Source organism: Phodopus roborovskii, unplaced genomic scaffold (genome assembly GCF_943737965.1).
Source record: "Phodopus roborovskii unplaced genomic scaffold, PHOROB, whole genome shotgun sequence".
Lineage (NCBI taxonomy): Eukaryota > Metazoa > Chordata > Mammalia > Rodentia > Cricetidae > Phodopus > Phodopus roborovskii.
Window position 1 is genome coordinate 30,664,080 of NW_026126571.1, and position 16,619 is coordinate 30,680,698.

The 16,619-nt window shown below is 40.1% G+C and overlaps 1 protein-coding gene across 1 annotated transcript in view; it reads left to right on the forward strand.

The window, feature by feature from the left end:
* Rheb (Ras homolog, mTORC1 binding) overlaps nucleotides 1-16,619 on the forward strand; it is a 43,668-nt gene that overhangs the window by 18,047 nt on the left and 9,002 nt on the right. The window contains exons 2-3 of the mRNA XM_051203241.1: nucleotides 7,718-7,789; nucleotides 11,897-11,964. Coding sequence (XP_051059198.1) covers nucleotides 7,718-7,789; nucleotides 11,897-11,964 — 140 coding nt within the window. The remainder of the gene's footprint in view (nucleotides 1-7,717; nucleotides 7,790-11,896; nucleotides 11,965-16,619) is intronic.

Consider the following 16,619-nt stretch of genomic DNA (forward strand, 5'->3'; position numbering starts at 1 on the left):
AGGGTTTAAATGCTTATACCCTGAGCTGCTGGTAGGAATCAGCACATTGAGGAACTCTTTAGATATTAGTTCAACTTGTTGCACAGTGTCAGGATACGCAGGGAGACACTCGCTGATACTCTTGTACTAGAGCTTCCTGTTGAGGAGTGCAGAAGAAAAGGGAGATATAGAGGTGGCTAGGGAAGACATAGTTTGTAAAATGTAAGGCCCAAAGATGCTGAACAGGCTTACAATAGCAGTCGACTAGATTAGGATCATAGGCTTATCAGAAGGCTAAGAAAAGGGGAATTAGAGGCCTCTGACAAAAGAGTAGAAGGAAATGATTTATCTTGGGACTAAAGGAGGTGAAACCTGTAGAGGTTAAAAATTGAGAGTCATGGTTACAGCTGAGTATTCTGAGCCACAGTGCTAACCATTACACCATGGAACCCCCCTTGCTAGAAGTATATTTCTGCCCTTTAAGCTGCAACCTGTAATCATAAAATTTATATTCTCACCAATTTATAAGTGTGTCTAAAACTGAAAACCTTTATTTAAATTCTTGGCCAGTGTTCCTATTTCTTAAGAAAACAATGTAGGTCATGGCTCAGTAAATCAGTCTCATGACCCAGTGGTTCATTGCCCCCACTTTGAAAACATTGCTTCAGAGTTGGCCTGGATGAGGTGATAGCTGCTAGAAAGAGAGTATGCTGGCAGAATGAATGCCTAATCTTGATTGACTAGCCTCCAGCAGATGCTGAGGCACAGGGACAGTAGTTTGGGTTACAGTGACCAGTACTTGCTTCTTGGCATGTCCAGGAGATAGGCAGGTAAACAAAGTGCTGTAGAGATGAGGTTACAGATGATACTGCTGGGTTTTTGCTGCGGCTGTTAGTTTGTACAGGACATTACTGTTCCCAAATGTCAGTAAGAATTGGGGGTAGAGTGAGATTGTCACTCAGCATTAAGAGTTTGTCCTTAGTGTATCTAAGTCCCTGGGTTCAGTCCCCAGCACCTCAAAGAAGAGCCATTATGTTCCGGAGTGACTGTGTTCCAGATTTAATACAGTGTTTATGATGGATACCCTACTACCTGATGACTTGATCACCTTGTTAGTAGAACAAAAACATAACCCTGTCCAGTGAACCAGTGACATGTAAACTGTTCTAGTAAAGAATGCTAGGTAGGAAAATGGAGGCATTTGAGTAGTTCTATATTTTTAGGAGAAGAAGCATAAAAACAAGTTAAAAATTAATTTGAAAATAGTTATATATATTTTTGTGATAATCACAAAGCATGAGATTCAGTGACAACCTTGGACCTACACCTTTAGAGGAAATCAAGTGGAATACTTATAATGCTATTTTATTATGGCAAAGCAAATGAACAAACCAATGTGATCCTCTGATCTTGCCTAATAAAAGTTGAGAAATTTCAAAAATAAATAATAATTTTCTGTGGTTTTTAAAATTAAGAAAGTTGTGTTGAGAAAAGGAGTGTGTGGAAGCTAGTTGTGAGTGTGAGCTGGCTCTTCTCAGGCTTCTGTTATGTGCGCTGTTGGTTACTGAATGGCTTGCCTCTGACTGTGCATCTTATCAATACATGCATTCCTTTTCTGTTATTCCAGGTCACTCTTGGGTTGTTTTCCTGTAATATTTCTTTAAAAAACAAAAACCTTGAATTTGAGTTTCTTCTCAGATTGTACAAATTTAGAGCATGGCAATCTCCACAGACTTTTTTTTTTTTTTTTTTTTTTCCCACAAGTAGCTAGTATATTCAGGACCTATATTTGCTAGAGACAAAAGCCAAATTAAATGTCAGGTATGGTGAGGGGTATTCATAAAGGGTGGTCAAGGTGAAGAATATATTGATTTTAGTAACTGCTAACATACAGAACTTACTTTCCATAAGCGCCAGTGCTGTTTCAGATGTGTGCCTGGGAGCTAGAGTACAGTAGTAGTAGCAGGGCCCAGAGTGTGCCAACACCGTGCTGGAATTTATTGGTAAGGATCACTATTCTGTGTCGACTAGGAAAGATTTCAGCGACACTTGGTCTAGTGTTCCACTTTCTAATGAAGAAAGCTGAACAGCTAAGTCTAGGTTTCAGTAATTAGTGATCTCCCTCTTAGGAGGCAAGTCCAAGGGAGGAGAAACCCAAGGGAGACCCAGCTACTCACAACCTCACTTCTGCTAATGAATAATACCTCTCCTCCAGGGGCTAGTCGGAAGAAGAAATTCAATTAGCACCCTAAATTCTGTTACCTAGTTGACTACTTAGGAGGACATTAATTGACTGTTCTTTTTAAGTGTAGCCTCTCTTCACACCGGTCAAGATGCAGAAAATGTGTTCTTAGAGTGTTCAGCTGTAAGTAAGATATCTGTATCCCACTGTCCCTCAAGGCTCCAGGAACATCTGAAGGAAAGGGCAAAAAGATTGAAGAGCCAGGGATCAGAGAAGACTGGTGTAAAACTGTCCCTAGACAAATAGGACCTCTGCACCCAGGAATTCACAGCAGCTGTGGTTACCAGAACAAGATCTGGACAAGGTCTAGCCAGTCAACTTCCATTGTGAAACACACAAGCCCCCACCCCTAGCCCAGGAGTTCGTGACTGCATGGTTACTAGGGGAGGGAGAGTCATGTGTTTTGTTGTTTTTTAAATGAGTGTTGTCCCTGGTAGGTTGACCATGCTCCTGTGAATAGCCTCATGCCTATTCTTATGTAGGCAGCAATAATTGGACTCATGGAGGTTTTGTTTTGTTTTGTTTTTTGTTGTTTTTGTTTTGTTTTGGATATGAAGTTTTAGTTTATTTTTTAAGCACATGAGAGGAGAATGATGGGAGGAGTTAGAAGGTGGGAGGAACTGCGTATGATTGAAAAAACATTTATGTATATACAGAACCTTAGTGAATAATTTAAGATGTATTTAAATATATATATATATATATATATTTATTTATTTATATTTTTTTTTCCTCTGTGTGCCAGATGAGGGCACCAGATCTCATTATAGATGGTTGTGAGTCACCATGTGGTTGCTGGGAATTGAACTTAGGACCACTAGGAGAGCAGCCAGTACTCTTAATTGTTGAGCTATCTCTCTAGGGGTGTGTCTGTCTGTCTGTCTGTGTCTGTCTATGTGTCTGTGTGTGAGTGATCTCTTTCCATCTCCCCCCAGCCTCTAAGAATACTGATTACAGGTATGCATAACCACAACTGAATTCTTCCACTACTTTTAATCTAGACTTACATCTAAAATTGTAGTAACAAAACTTTTTAATTCTCCTTTCACATTTAATTTGTAATTCTTTTGTTTGTGTTGTTTTTGTTTTTTGAGACGGGGTTTCTCTGTGTAGCCCTGGCAATCCTAGAACTTGCTCTGTAGATCAGGCTGGCCTTAAACTCAGAGCTCTACCTCCGCCTCCCAAGGCTGGTATTAAAGGTATACACCACCACCACCTAACGCGTTTGTAATTCTTGAGCATTTAACTTCAGAGAGGAAACAACATCCTCTGCCTTCTTTCCTTCATTTTTTAGGAAGCACATAGACTGCCCCTCACTCATCCCATCTCCTGAAGGATGTAAAGTACTCTTCAAAGCTCCTAAGAAGGGTCTCGAGCAGAATGGATGGCTCAGCTGGTAGACACACTTTACTGCCAAACCTGACAAGATAAGTTCCATTCCTGGGACCCACATGGCAGAAGGAGCTACCCTAGGTTGTCCTCTGACCTCTGTACAAGCACTGGCATGGCATTCTAGCACTTGAGTACATCTGTGCATAAATGCACACTCAAATAAATAAACAAACAAACAAACAAATAAATAAATAAAATTTTTAATGTTTTTTTACAAAGAGCTTTTTTCTCTTCATTCTTTCTAATTCAGCTTCTCTGACTCTAATTAGTTGTGTCAGATGTAGAGATACATAAGTAAGAATATTCCTTTGGGGGAAGGCTGGAGTGATGGCTCAGTGGCTAAAAAGCACTAATTGCTCTTCTAGAGGAAGAAATTGATTCCCAGCACCTACATGTAACTCCAGTTCCAGAGGACCCAACATCCTCTTCTGACCTGCAGTCATAGAAAGGCATGTAGGCAAAATACTCATATACATAAACTAATTTTTAACTAACTTTTATTGAGTCTTTGTTAGTTTCACATCATGCATTTTGATCCCATTCATTTCCCCATTCCTTTACATCTACCCTCTGCCCTTAAAACATCCCCACAAAGATATAACAAAATTAAATTTAAAGGAAAAGAAAAATCTCATCATGGAAAGCTGTCATGTGACACAGTGAGTCACTTAGTATACTTTTTGGTTCATATATCTTTACTTGCAAGTATGTTTACTGCAATAAGTCAGTGGTCTGGTTTGAGGCCTCTGGTTTCTGCTCACAGTTATCGGGCCCTCACTGGGACTCCTCTTAGCTATCCTGTTGCTGTCCTGTGTCTGACTTTGGAACTATAGGACCAGCCCCTTCACCTGCTCCAGCATTTCATAGGATGGGATGAATGTTGGGGTGGGCCAACTCATAGCCCTGGTTCTGTGCCTGGAAATTAGTTTCTTGGAAAAGAAATTTTTTTCTAATTTCTCAGTTTTATTTACATAAGAGGGATTCCCCCCCCCCCCCCGCTGTCTTTGTTACTTGGAATGGTCGCTAAAATTTGCATTAGATTCTTCTTTATTGATAGCATATCTAACTTGGTCTCATTTAGGCACAGTCCACTAACCTTTGTAGTTCCTAAGCTGCTATTACATCATGGACAGACACATGCTAATGAAATTGTTCTGTCAAACTATCTTAATGGAAGAGATGAGGACTGAGCAGTGTATCAGGCCAATCTCAATGGACTAATGGTGATTGCTCCAGATGTGAAAAGAGATGACAAATAGCTACAAGACTGTTAGGGAACAGGTGCTTCTTAGGTAGGGTGGTTTTGGGGATGGCTTCCCTGTAGAACTGACAGAATGACAAGGATGAGTCATACGCTCAGAAATCTGGGAGTGGTGATGGCTATAAGAAAAAGGTCAAGGCAGCAGGAGGTTGGCAGAAACAGAACACTGGTGACTGGACCTGAGAAGGTGAGCTCAGGGAACTGGACTCAGTTGGCAGGTCTGGTTCTGTGGGCCATAGTGGAGTTGGGAGTTGATGATGATTGTAGTAAGGACCGAGCTGCTCGTGAGGAGTAGATGAATGCCAACCAGGAGGATTTCTGTCTTCAAGTGGGTGGGTGCTATTTTTTTATGAGTTAATTTCCATGTTTTGGCTCCTTGGTGTGAAGTCATTCCTCAGTCTGTGAGCTATGCCACTCTGAATTTGATTTGGGGAGCACAAACTACACCCTGCCTGGAGTGTAGGGCTGGAGTTGAAATACCTTCTGAAGCTGGAGTTAACCCTGGAAAGCCTGTAGAACACTTGTAATACTGTTCTGAGGACATGAAAAAGGACTTTGACAGTGACATGAACAAGATGACAGTTTATTGTTTGTCTTCACCAGTTATGGACCCTGTTCTAATGTGTTTCAGATGATATTAAGGGAGTAGATAGAGGAGTAACAAGGTAGGGTTCTAGTTCTGGATCTGTAAACATACAGGCTCTGTACTGATGATCCTGTGAAATTCAAAGTAGTATTTGTTTGTGTATCCATAAGTCTGTTTCAACCATTGGAATGGGATTCTGTGATGAGTATTTTAAATAGAATGCTTATTTTAGATTACTCTTTAAAACCTGAAGAAAAAAAAACAACCTTTGGGCAGTGGTGGCCTTTAATCCCAGCACTTGGAAGACAGAGGCAGACAGATCTCTCTGAATTTGAGGCCAGCCTGGTCTGCAAAGTAAATTCAGTGGCAGCGAAGGTTGAACCCTGTCTTGGGGATGAGGGGTAAATTATGGTCTTGGCCTGGGTATATGCCTTTAATCAAGAAAGTGTTCTGAAGGGAGGCAGAGCAGAGGCAGACAGATCTCTGCATACCAGGCCAGCCAAGGCCTTTGAGAGACAGTGTCTCAAAAGCAATTAATTAGCTGGGCATTGGTGATACACATCTTTAATCCCAGCACTTGGGAGGCAGAGACTGATGGATCTCTATGAGTTCAAGGCCAGCCTGGTCTACAAAGAGAGTTCCAGAACTTCCAGGGATACATAGAAATCCTCTCTCAAAAAACAAACAAAAAAGGAAAACCTTTTAAGAAATATTATTTTCTCTTCTCTGCAAAATGTAGATTTTAAAAATAGATGTGAAAAAAAAAAAATAGACATGAAAGGGGCTGGAGAGATGGCTCAGCAGTTAAGAGCACTGGCTTGTTTCCAGGGTTCTGAGATCAATTTCCAGCACCCACATGGTGGCCCACAGCCGTCTATAGTGAGATCTCATGCCCTTTATCTGGCATAAAGGCATACATGCAGGTAGAGCACTCATACATAAAATAAATAAATCTTTTGTTAAAACAGACATGAAAATAGAAGGGGAAGTATTTAAGAGGAAAGGGGGCCAGCAAGAGCTGAGGAGAGGATGAGAGTGAAAGGTTTGAATAGAATCAAACACGTACACTAGTAAAAGTATAATTGGAGAGTCTGGGGAAACAGCTCAGTTGGTGAAGTACACAGTTTGATCCATAGCACCCACACTTTTGGGTTTTTGTTTTCAAGGCAGCACTTGTAATCCTGGCATAGGCAAGTGGAAGACTGGTAGAGTCTGGTCAGTGTCCAGTCAGTAAGAATACTGATTATATAAAAAGAGGAAAAGGAGGGCAGCACCTGGGAGACAACATCCAAGACTATCCTTTGGTTTCCACAGGTCATGTGCATGCATACATACACACAAAACAAACTTGTTATGTACTGAAATGGAAGAATTGCACCTGCCCCTTCCTATTTTTGTTTGTTTGTTCATTGAGTTCTTTATTTAGATATATATTTTAGATGTAGGAGTGTTACATGTATGTATGTATGTATGTGTGTGTGTGCACCATCTGTATATGTGGTGCCAGCTTGTAGAGGTCAGAAGAGGGTATCCAGTCCGCACGCAGGATTGGACCTCCAGATAGTTGTAAGCCACTAAGTAGCTGCTGGGAATCAAACCTGGGTCCTCTGGAAGAGCAGCCAGTGCTTTTTAACACTGAGCCATCTCTCCAACCCGTTCCTATGTTTAAAGAATTTCCCTTAAATACCCCATGTGCTTGTTGGTAAGTAATAGTAATACTTGTGAATGTTCCAAAAATGTTTGTGTTGTTATAGCTTAACTTATTGGTCTTCTCATATAAAGCAAATTAATTAATTAAATATATTTCACTTTCAAACGTTCTCAGATAGGTATTAAACCTGATACCTTCAGTTTCTTCATCTACTAGAGTGATTTTTTGGGGGGGGGGGGAGAGACAGGGTTTCTCTGTAGCTTTGGAGGCTGTACTGGAACTCACTCAGTAGACCATGCTGGCCTCGAACTCACAGAGATCCACCTGCCTCTGCCTCCTGTGTGCTGGGATTAAAGGTATAAGTCAGCCAGCACCACCCTGCTTATAGGTCTGTTTTTAATTATTGACATTTTATTTTTTATTATGTGTATGGGAAGGAAGCAGAGTTATAGGCAGTTATGAGCCACCCAGCATGTACTGGGAATCCAACTCAGTTTCTGTTCAGGTGGCTCTTAGTCACTGAGCTCTCCCTCTAGTCCTAGAGTAGCTTTTTATAAGTTATTTTTATTCCCATATGCCAATAATTCTGTTTGTTCTCTTTTATAGGGAAGTCCTCATTGACAATTCAGTTTGTTGAAGGCCAATTTGTTGACTCCTACGATCCAACCATAGAAAACAGTGAGTATTGTTTTCAACTGCTTAGCCTCTGAGAAAGCATTATTTGTAGTCTTAAGGATTTGGGTGGCAGTAGGTAATGTGTTAAGTTTATATTTCTCCAATGGGGAGTTATAGAAAACTTACAGAGATTTTACTTAGAGTACCCTGAATTCTTTTTTATTCAGTGATTATGTCCTCTGACATGTAGAGTTATATCCCAATCAGTAGGAATCTGGTTCTGTATTGGTAATTCATATATAGAGTCAGCTTCAAGAAAAGGGACTTGAGAGCAGTTTTATTTTTATCCCCACCCCTCCATTCAGTAGGAGCCCTTTGTATGGATGTCAACTTTGAAAATTGAAAACCTTGTGCCTTGAGGAGCATCCTGCTCTCTGGGTCCTGAAGACTTGAAAGAGTCTGCTGGGAAGCATGCTATTCTGGGACCACAGCAGGTGCTGCAGCATTGGAAAGACGTTGTCTCTAACTTGCATTTCATATCACATTCAGGAAAGAGCACACACAGCCAGAACCAGCCACAGCCTTTACTTTGTTGGCTTAGAGAATCTTAAAGATAGCTCAAGGTCTATGCTGGTCATCAGTACAACCAGAGAATCTGCTTTGTTGGAAGCTCAGGCTGTTCTTTTTTTCTACAATGTTAGAGCCCCTGGTAGACTCTGGATCCAGGGTGTGAAGCACCGGAGACCAAATTTGCCACCAGAAGCATACATATTTTAAACAGGATTATATCGTTAGCATATTAGATGGAAGCAGATTAATGGCTAGGTTCATAATAATTAGGGTGTCAGCCTTCACTTTCTGAGCTTGCAGTAGAAACACTGAGGCACTTTGACTCTCAGTAAGAATAGAGTCTGTAGTTCAAAAAAGCTTCATGTGGGAAGAGTATGAATTTAAAGTTTCAGCATCTGTCTGGAAATGTGGGAGTTTGGATGGGTTTTCGGGATGGGGGTGTTAACTGGGGAGAAGAGAGAGAGAGAGAGAGAGTTGTATGATGGTCTCACACTGTTTGTTCCCTGGGTTCCAAGTTGCTCTCTACCTCCTAGCTAATTGCATTCTACATGTGATGTTAGGAGTTCTGGCGCATGGCTATCACTCCCAGCTTGACGGTTTAAGATTGTCATTATCACATTTTATTGTGCCTTTGGGTTTTTCTATTTTGGTGTTCAACAGTAAAGACATTATCATCATAAAGATAAATTCATAGCAATTATTCAACTCAGTAAAGTCTACAGGCAGGAGCAGAAATGTTTATCAAATCAAATAGCCCTTGAGAGTTCATGGGGCCTATTTTGTCATTGAGTTATATTTACTATACCTTCATATTCTTAACAATAGAAACCTTTATTCCATTCCTCCAATATTTGGTTTAAAAAAAAAAATTATTTGGTGATAGCCATAATCTTGAAAAAGCAGAAAGGTTCAGGCCAACCAGAGCTACACATTGAGATTTGGTTTCACCCATTGATCATTGATTGATTGAATCTAAGATCTGAAAATAATCTAGTAATTATTTTATATTTACCTTTATTATACACAATAGGTTATTAATAGCAAATGTTCAGCAGTAGCACACTCTGTGACATATCACTGTGAAACACAAATGTCATTTTCAATAGTTAGGATAATAGAAGAATTTAGCAAAACTTTGTGTTTTTTCTCTTTTTCTTTCCTTTTTTTTTTTTTTTTTAAGAGAGCTGACCAGAAGTTCTGTAATGTTAACCTAATAACGTGATAATGTACTAAACTTGGGGGATACGGTTTACAAATGACACTAGTGCCATCTCATGGTCGGTTGGCATTGTCATTTGTAGTGAAAATTGTTGGTTTGAGGCAGGATTTCTATATGTAACAGCTCTAGTTGTCCTGGAACTTGATTTGTAGACCAGGCTGGCCTTGAACCCATAGAGATTTTCCTGCCTCTGCCTCCTGAATAATGGGATCAAAGATGTGTGCCACCATTTACTGGCTGTAGTTAGGAAATTCTGATGGAGAATCTCACAGTTTTACCAAGCATGGCTTGCTGATAGATCTCTTTGGAGGTATGAATTAAGGATGCTTAACATGTCTTGATAACACTGACTTACTTTGCAAATGCCAAAATTTTAAAAACCTGTACTTTTGTTAGTGTGAGACTTCACTGAAAAATAGCTATAATCTACATTCAGACTTTACCTAGTATTCTTATATCTTTGTGGGGAGAGAGTGGGAGTATGTGAGAAAGTCTAGCTATGTAGCCTAGGTTGGTCTAGAACTCTTGAGGTCTTCTTGTCTCTGCTTTCTGGATGTTTAGATAGGTAGGTGCCACCATGCACAGCTTCGTTGTGTTCACTTTTACTTAGTCACAACATTGCTAGCATATTTTAGACTGACTGCCTTAATGGTTTTATTTTTCCTTTGATGATTTCCTACATGTGTAGAATGTATTGGTCATTTTCATCTCCATTATCCTCTCCCTTCCTCCTTGACGTCTTTGGTTTGTTTTGTTTCTTGCTAATATAATTTCTGCCTGGTGCCTTATCCTAGACACAATCCCAGATTCTGTGGTAGTTGCATGGGTCTCCCTTCTTCACTGAAACATCAGCTCAGGGTTAGAGACTTGGAGCATGTGGAACAGTGCTGCTGGTACGGTGGTACCCAGGAAGTAGTTGTAAATAAATGAACTTTTGTCCCAGTAATCTGGTCAAAACAATTGTGTCATACCTCATAACAACTACAGCTACATAGTTTTAAATAAGTATAGCTGTTTTTTTCTACTCACCAGTGGGTTTTTTTCCCCCCCCCCATAATTCTCATCAAGCCTGGAATGTGACTTTTTAATTCTAGCTGAACGGTTTCTCACAGGTATATATGTCACAGCCTCCTGGCTGACAGTGATTTGAAAGTTCCTACACTGCTATTTGACCCCAAGTCAGAGTAGAACTCTTACAGAATAAGTGAGTTATTGTTGTTTTGAGACAGAATCTTACTGAGTAGCTCCAGGTGGCCTGGAATTTGTTATGTAGACCAGGCTGGTCTCTAATCTACCTGCCTCTGCCTCCCAAACACTGGAGCACTACTACTAAAACATGTGGCACTACACCCAACTATCAATGAATTTATACTGGATATTTTCCAGTATAAATTCCAGAATTATTCTTGTTCAGTCTTTTCTGACTTACCTATTTCCTTAATGTGGCCATTTCCAGAAAAGGATAATGTCCAGTCCTTGTAACCCTCACAGCAGCCTGCTTGCATGTAGGAGCAGCTAATACAGACTCCCTCCCTTGAGCACCTGTGTTTTCATGGAATCGCCTGCCTATTTGTGACTTAGTTTTCTGAGTAATTCCATTTGTCTCTTGCTTTTCCTTTTGGTTGTGAGACAGACTGTGGCATCTTTCGTCTGTGGAAAGGTAGGCCTGTATATATTGTACAGGACAGCCAGCTGGGGCCACCAACACAAAGGAAATCTGTCCCGCTTCCTTGTGGGGCTCCAGATGGTCACATGCTGAAGTTTGTTACTGTGATTAGTCCTGTGTTTGGAAGCCTGTCCCCTTGAAATTCTGAGCTGACTTTTCTAACCCTTACTGGAAAACGGTTATGACAAATAGCCTGGGTCTTTAAGCTGAGAAAGAATGGTGGTTTCATCCCAGAACATGTGTTCCATTGCCACATTACCTGTCAGTAACGTTGTTTTGTTTCTTTGTTTTTTGATGTACTAGAGCGTCTTAGCACTTCAATTAATACTAGTTCTTTGTATTCTGATCCAGACTTCCTATGAATTAGTAGTGGGAGACTTTTGTGGTTTTGGTTCATTCTAGACTTGAGGCTTTACATAGTGTATTTCACTTGTTCCTAAGAGGAAATACTCCACAGAACAGTCAGGTTGTTTTTATAGGGTGCGAATTATTGCCTGACTACAGTTTCTCTAAGCTTGATTTTCATCAGCAATTCATAGTAGTCCAATGGAAGAAGGAGATAGTCTGTACAGTTCTAGACTTGCTCATTTTCCATTCATTGGAACTTCTGGAAAGATTATTGGGGGCTCAGTTTGATCAGTTGTCATTGTTCAAACTTGTACATAATCCAGAGTTTAATGTATTTAAACTAGTATTTTGTTCTCTTTCCTTGTAGCTTTCACAAAGTTAATCACAGTAAATGGACAAGAGTATCATCTCCAGCTTGTAGACACAGCGGGGCAGGTAAGGGATTGCCTGCAGTAGCAGGTCTAACAGTCCTGCCCACAGCATGCCTCACACACTCTGGTCTTGGGCTATGGGTATGGTGGAATGTTAATGTGCTGTCTGCCTGGGCTTTGTATGACCCATGGCACATCTCTGAGGAATTGTTTTTCTATGTCAGAACTATTTTAAACTATATTATTATCAGAGTGCGGGTTGACAACTCACTATAGAAGAATGGTTTTCTGAACTTTAATTCTGCATTAAAGAATTATCACTTCCCTCCTTCTGGCCCTCCATAATGTGTATTTTCCTATATTAAGACAAAATTTAAAAAAAAAAAAAAATTAGTGGTAAAGCTCACTTCTTGTGAGGGCTTGAGCTAGGAAACATCAGATTGGTTAGATTGTCTGGTGATCAGATTAAACTGTTGATTTGATATGAGGAGTAGTTACCAAAATCATTTCTTCCATTTCCTCCTGCACAGAGAAAAGGATACTCAGGTTAATCAGTGCAGCAGTGATGTATGGAATGCATTGCTGGGGCTACTGACTGGGGACAAAGGAGAAATAAATAAGAACACTCCAGGGAATAGAAAAGCCCTTTGACAACTTAGCTGCCTTGTTTCCATGGCACCAGTCCTGCCTTTTCTAGAAACCATTTTGTTAGACTGAATGTGTCCCAGTTCACTGGAGGGTGGGGAGTATAGAGAGGCTGGGCTTTCAGCTCTGACTTTTCCTGCCCTTGCAGCACATAGTTACAAAGAGTTAGACCAGCAGACCTTATGAGCGGTCCAATCTCTGCAATGTTTAATAGAGGCTTTTTTATGGGACCTCGGCATGTTCAAATGGACCTAAAATAATGGGGCATGTCCTGTGCTTAGAAATGAGTTCCTTCTGCTTTGTTTTGAAGTAATGATAGAAGAAGGGTGTGAAACGTGAAATAGCTAAACTGCATGATGTTAGTACTGGAGAAATGTAGAGTTTCTGTTCAGTAAGCAAATAAACCTCGAATGTGTGGGACTCTGAGCTTCTAGTGGCATGCAGTTTCCTCCTACTCTCCACAACTGTGGTGGAGCATGTGCAATCAGTCAGAAACTAGCAGTTCTATTCCCACAGACCCATTCTAGTCTTTGAAAGAATGTGTGGTTGTCTTGCTAAGGTAAGAGATGGTAACAACCCCTGGCAATGACATAGATAATATGACTCTCTTAGAAAGAACTTAGTAGGGGAGATCCCTGAGCAGGAATTGGGTCCATTTTGTTTGGGAGCTTCTCTTTGTCTTTATGGTTGAACAGATAATTTATTTCCTGAAAGAAGACACCACATTTAGTGTGAGAGAGACAGTTCCTGATGTTGTTGGTAAATGAGCTTTAAACTTACGATGTTTAGAGTGGGACTGTGACATCACCTGGACTTCAGGTTTGCTTTTGTATCTTTGGAATCTTTTTAAGCCCCTGGAAAGTAGGGGCTAAGTCTGTTGCCCCACTAAGAAGCTTTGAGTCAGGTGGGGCATGTGACATATGCCTTTAATTCTAACACTCAAGAGGCAGAGGTAGATGTGAGTTTGAAACCCTGTTTCAAAAGAGAGACAGAGACTTTGAGTCCTGGCTATTCTTATTTATCCAATGGCCCAAAGACAAAAGATGAGTTTTGTTGTGTCTACTGCTTTCCTGGTATCAGCCTGCACAGGATGGTTAGGTTGAGGTTTCTGTAGGCTTGATATTCTCTCAGACCAGACAGTGCTTTACTTGACAGGGGCAGCTAAGCAGAGCTCGGGAGGAAATGTCATCCAGTGGTTTTCCAAGTCAACACAGGTACATTCTTCTAAGGAACTGCTTTGCTCTAAACATGAGTGTACAATTTGTATCAGTCTTTAGTGGTTTTAATGATCTGATAATGCAGGTAATAAAACTGACAGGATCTTGAGTTCTCATCTTTGCTAATCTTTTCTGAAAGATTATAATCAGTGTGCAGTTCATAGCAGTGAAACATGGCATCTCCAGCTGCTGCTGTTCTACTCTTACTCCATAGAAAACTTGGAGAGTGAATCTCCTGCCTCTGGCTTCAGGATGATTAGTTCTAGGGGTGAGGCTGGAGTAAATAGTAAGGACTGACACTTTATTTTTATTTTTTGAATTTTATTTTTATATTTTATTACTATGTGTGTGGATGTTTTGCTACATGAATGTCTATGTGCCACATGCATGCAGTACACACAGAGACCAGAAGAGAGAGGTCATAGTTGTAAACTGGCAAGTGGGTACTGAGAATTGAACTTGGATCCTCTAGAAGAGCAGCCATGCTCTTAACCACTGGGCCATCTCTCTAGCTTCCCAAAAGACACATTCTTTAAAAATAATCTGTAGCTCACTAGTATGCATTTTTAGTCTCAACTGCATGAGAGGCTAAGGCAGGAGAATCACTAGAGTTAAGGACCAGCCTGAACAGTATATCAAGACCTGATCACAAAATCATTACCTAATAAATTTACACAGTAGTCTTCATATTTTAGGGAAAAAATGCACACCATAAATATTCATAATAAATAGCAATTACCTTTTACTTTGTAATTTATATCAATACAAACAGGGCCATGTGTCAATAACAAGGACACATTCTGAAAACTAGGACTTTGGGACAGAGTTCACCATTGCTGTCAAGATTATGTATTGGTGGCTAGAGAGACAGCTTAGTACTTAAGAGCACTTGCTGCTCTTCAGAGGATCTGAGTTCTTTGGCCACATTGGATGGTTCACAATTGCCTGTAACTCCATTTGTGGAGGATCTGACACCTTCTTCTGGCCTCTGCAAGTACCTGCAAACAAGTGATGCATATAAACTCATGCAGGCATACAAACATACACACAAATAATAAATCAATGTTTTTAATTTCTTTTTTAAAGGAATTATGTATTGTATCTAGCAGGAAATAGTGGTATACATCACACCTGTAATCCCAATATTCTGGAGGCTGAAGCAGGATAGTGAACCTTGCCTTTTAAGTAAAATAAATGTGCAAATGTTTCATACCACTAGAAGAACAATCTTCTAAAACCTCCAGCACTACTACAAATAGAGTATAATGCATTGTGCTACAGCAGTAACATCACTAGGCAGTTAGGATTTTCCAGTCAGTTATAATTGCTTTGTGGTTCATTGTTGACCAAAATGTCATTATAGTACATTATAGTACACTATATGACTGTCACTGTGGCTTAATTGCTCAGCTGAGGAGAATGATGAATGTGACTAATATAACTTGCTTGAAATATTTTGGTTTGGTTTTGAGATGAAATGTTTTAGTAATCTGAACAAGGGTCTGGAGAGCTAGCTCAGTGGTTAAGAACACTGACTGTTCTTCCAGAAAACCTGGGTTCAATTCTCAGCATTTACGTTCCTACCTCAAACCTATAACCCTGATCCTAGAGAAGTAGAAGCTGGAAGATCAAGAGTTCAAATTAATCCTTGGCTACATAGCAGATTTGAGGTCAAACCTGGGCTACATTGAGAGCCTGTCTCAAAACAAAAAATGTGAGCTATAGAAAAATATTTTAAAAACCTAGAGTGGCTGGGCAGTGGTGGTGCATGCCTTTAATCCCAGCACTTGGGAGGCAGAGGCAGGGGGATCTCTGAGTTCAGGGCCAGCCTGATCTACAGAGCGAATTCCAGGACAGGCTCCAAAGCAACAGAGAAATCCTATCTTGAATTTTTTTTTTCTAAAAAATGTTTTTTAAATTAAATTTCACCAAAAAATAAATAAAAACTTAATTAAGGGGCAACACTGTATTATATACCATTACTTTGATACATGATAAATATGCAAGTACAGTATTTTTCCCTTTTTTTTACCCAAAAGTAATGGATACCCGTTTTGGAGGTTATTCCATAAACATATAGCTCCTGGTGATCATATGATAGGCAGCTATTGTCTGTGTCATAATTATTGGTCTATTACAGTTTTGCCAATATATTGATTGCATTCTATAGCAATGCTGCTGTGGACATCCCTGTTATCATTGTAGTTGATGACTATTATGTATGGAAGGAAATCTTGTGTGTCAATGTGTGGGTGTTAGTAGATGTGCACAAATGTAAAGACCAGAGGTTGGTGTTGCCCATGACTTTGTCTTTTTAGGTGAGGTCTCTTACCAAATCTTGAACTCATCAGTTTGCCTCAACAAACTGGCCAATGAGCCAATGATCTGCATGTCTCTACACACAAACCAGCACTGGTGTCACAGATGCACTCTACTGCACTGTTTTGTTTTGGGATTTGTGTGTGTGTGTGTGTGGGTGGGTAGGTGGGTGGGTGGGTGCATGCTGAAGATCTCAGCTCAGTTCCGCATGCTTTGCTAGGCAAGCCATTCTTATCTTCAGATCTTTGATTCCTGTATGGAGTACATTTTTGCTGAAGAACAAATTAAGAGAACAAGCTTATCCCAAGAAGGCTCTGTACTTGGATTTGCACATTTTGTGTTACCTTCTAGCCTTGCTGATTTGAAGGGCACTATTGTTATGTACCTATTTCCCATACATAATTGCATCTTTTTACATTTTTCCTGTTTGTTCATAAGCCAGTGAAGGTTAGCTAATTACTGTAGCTTTATGGGTTCATTCACATGCCTGCATGGTTATTCCTTTCTCAAAATTCTCTTTTTATTAGTCTGTTCAAAT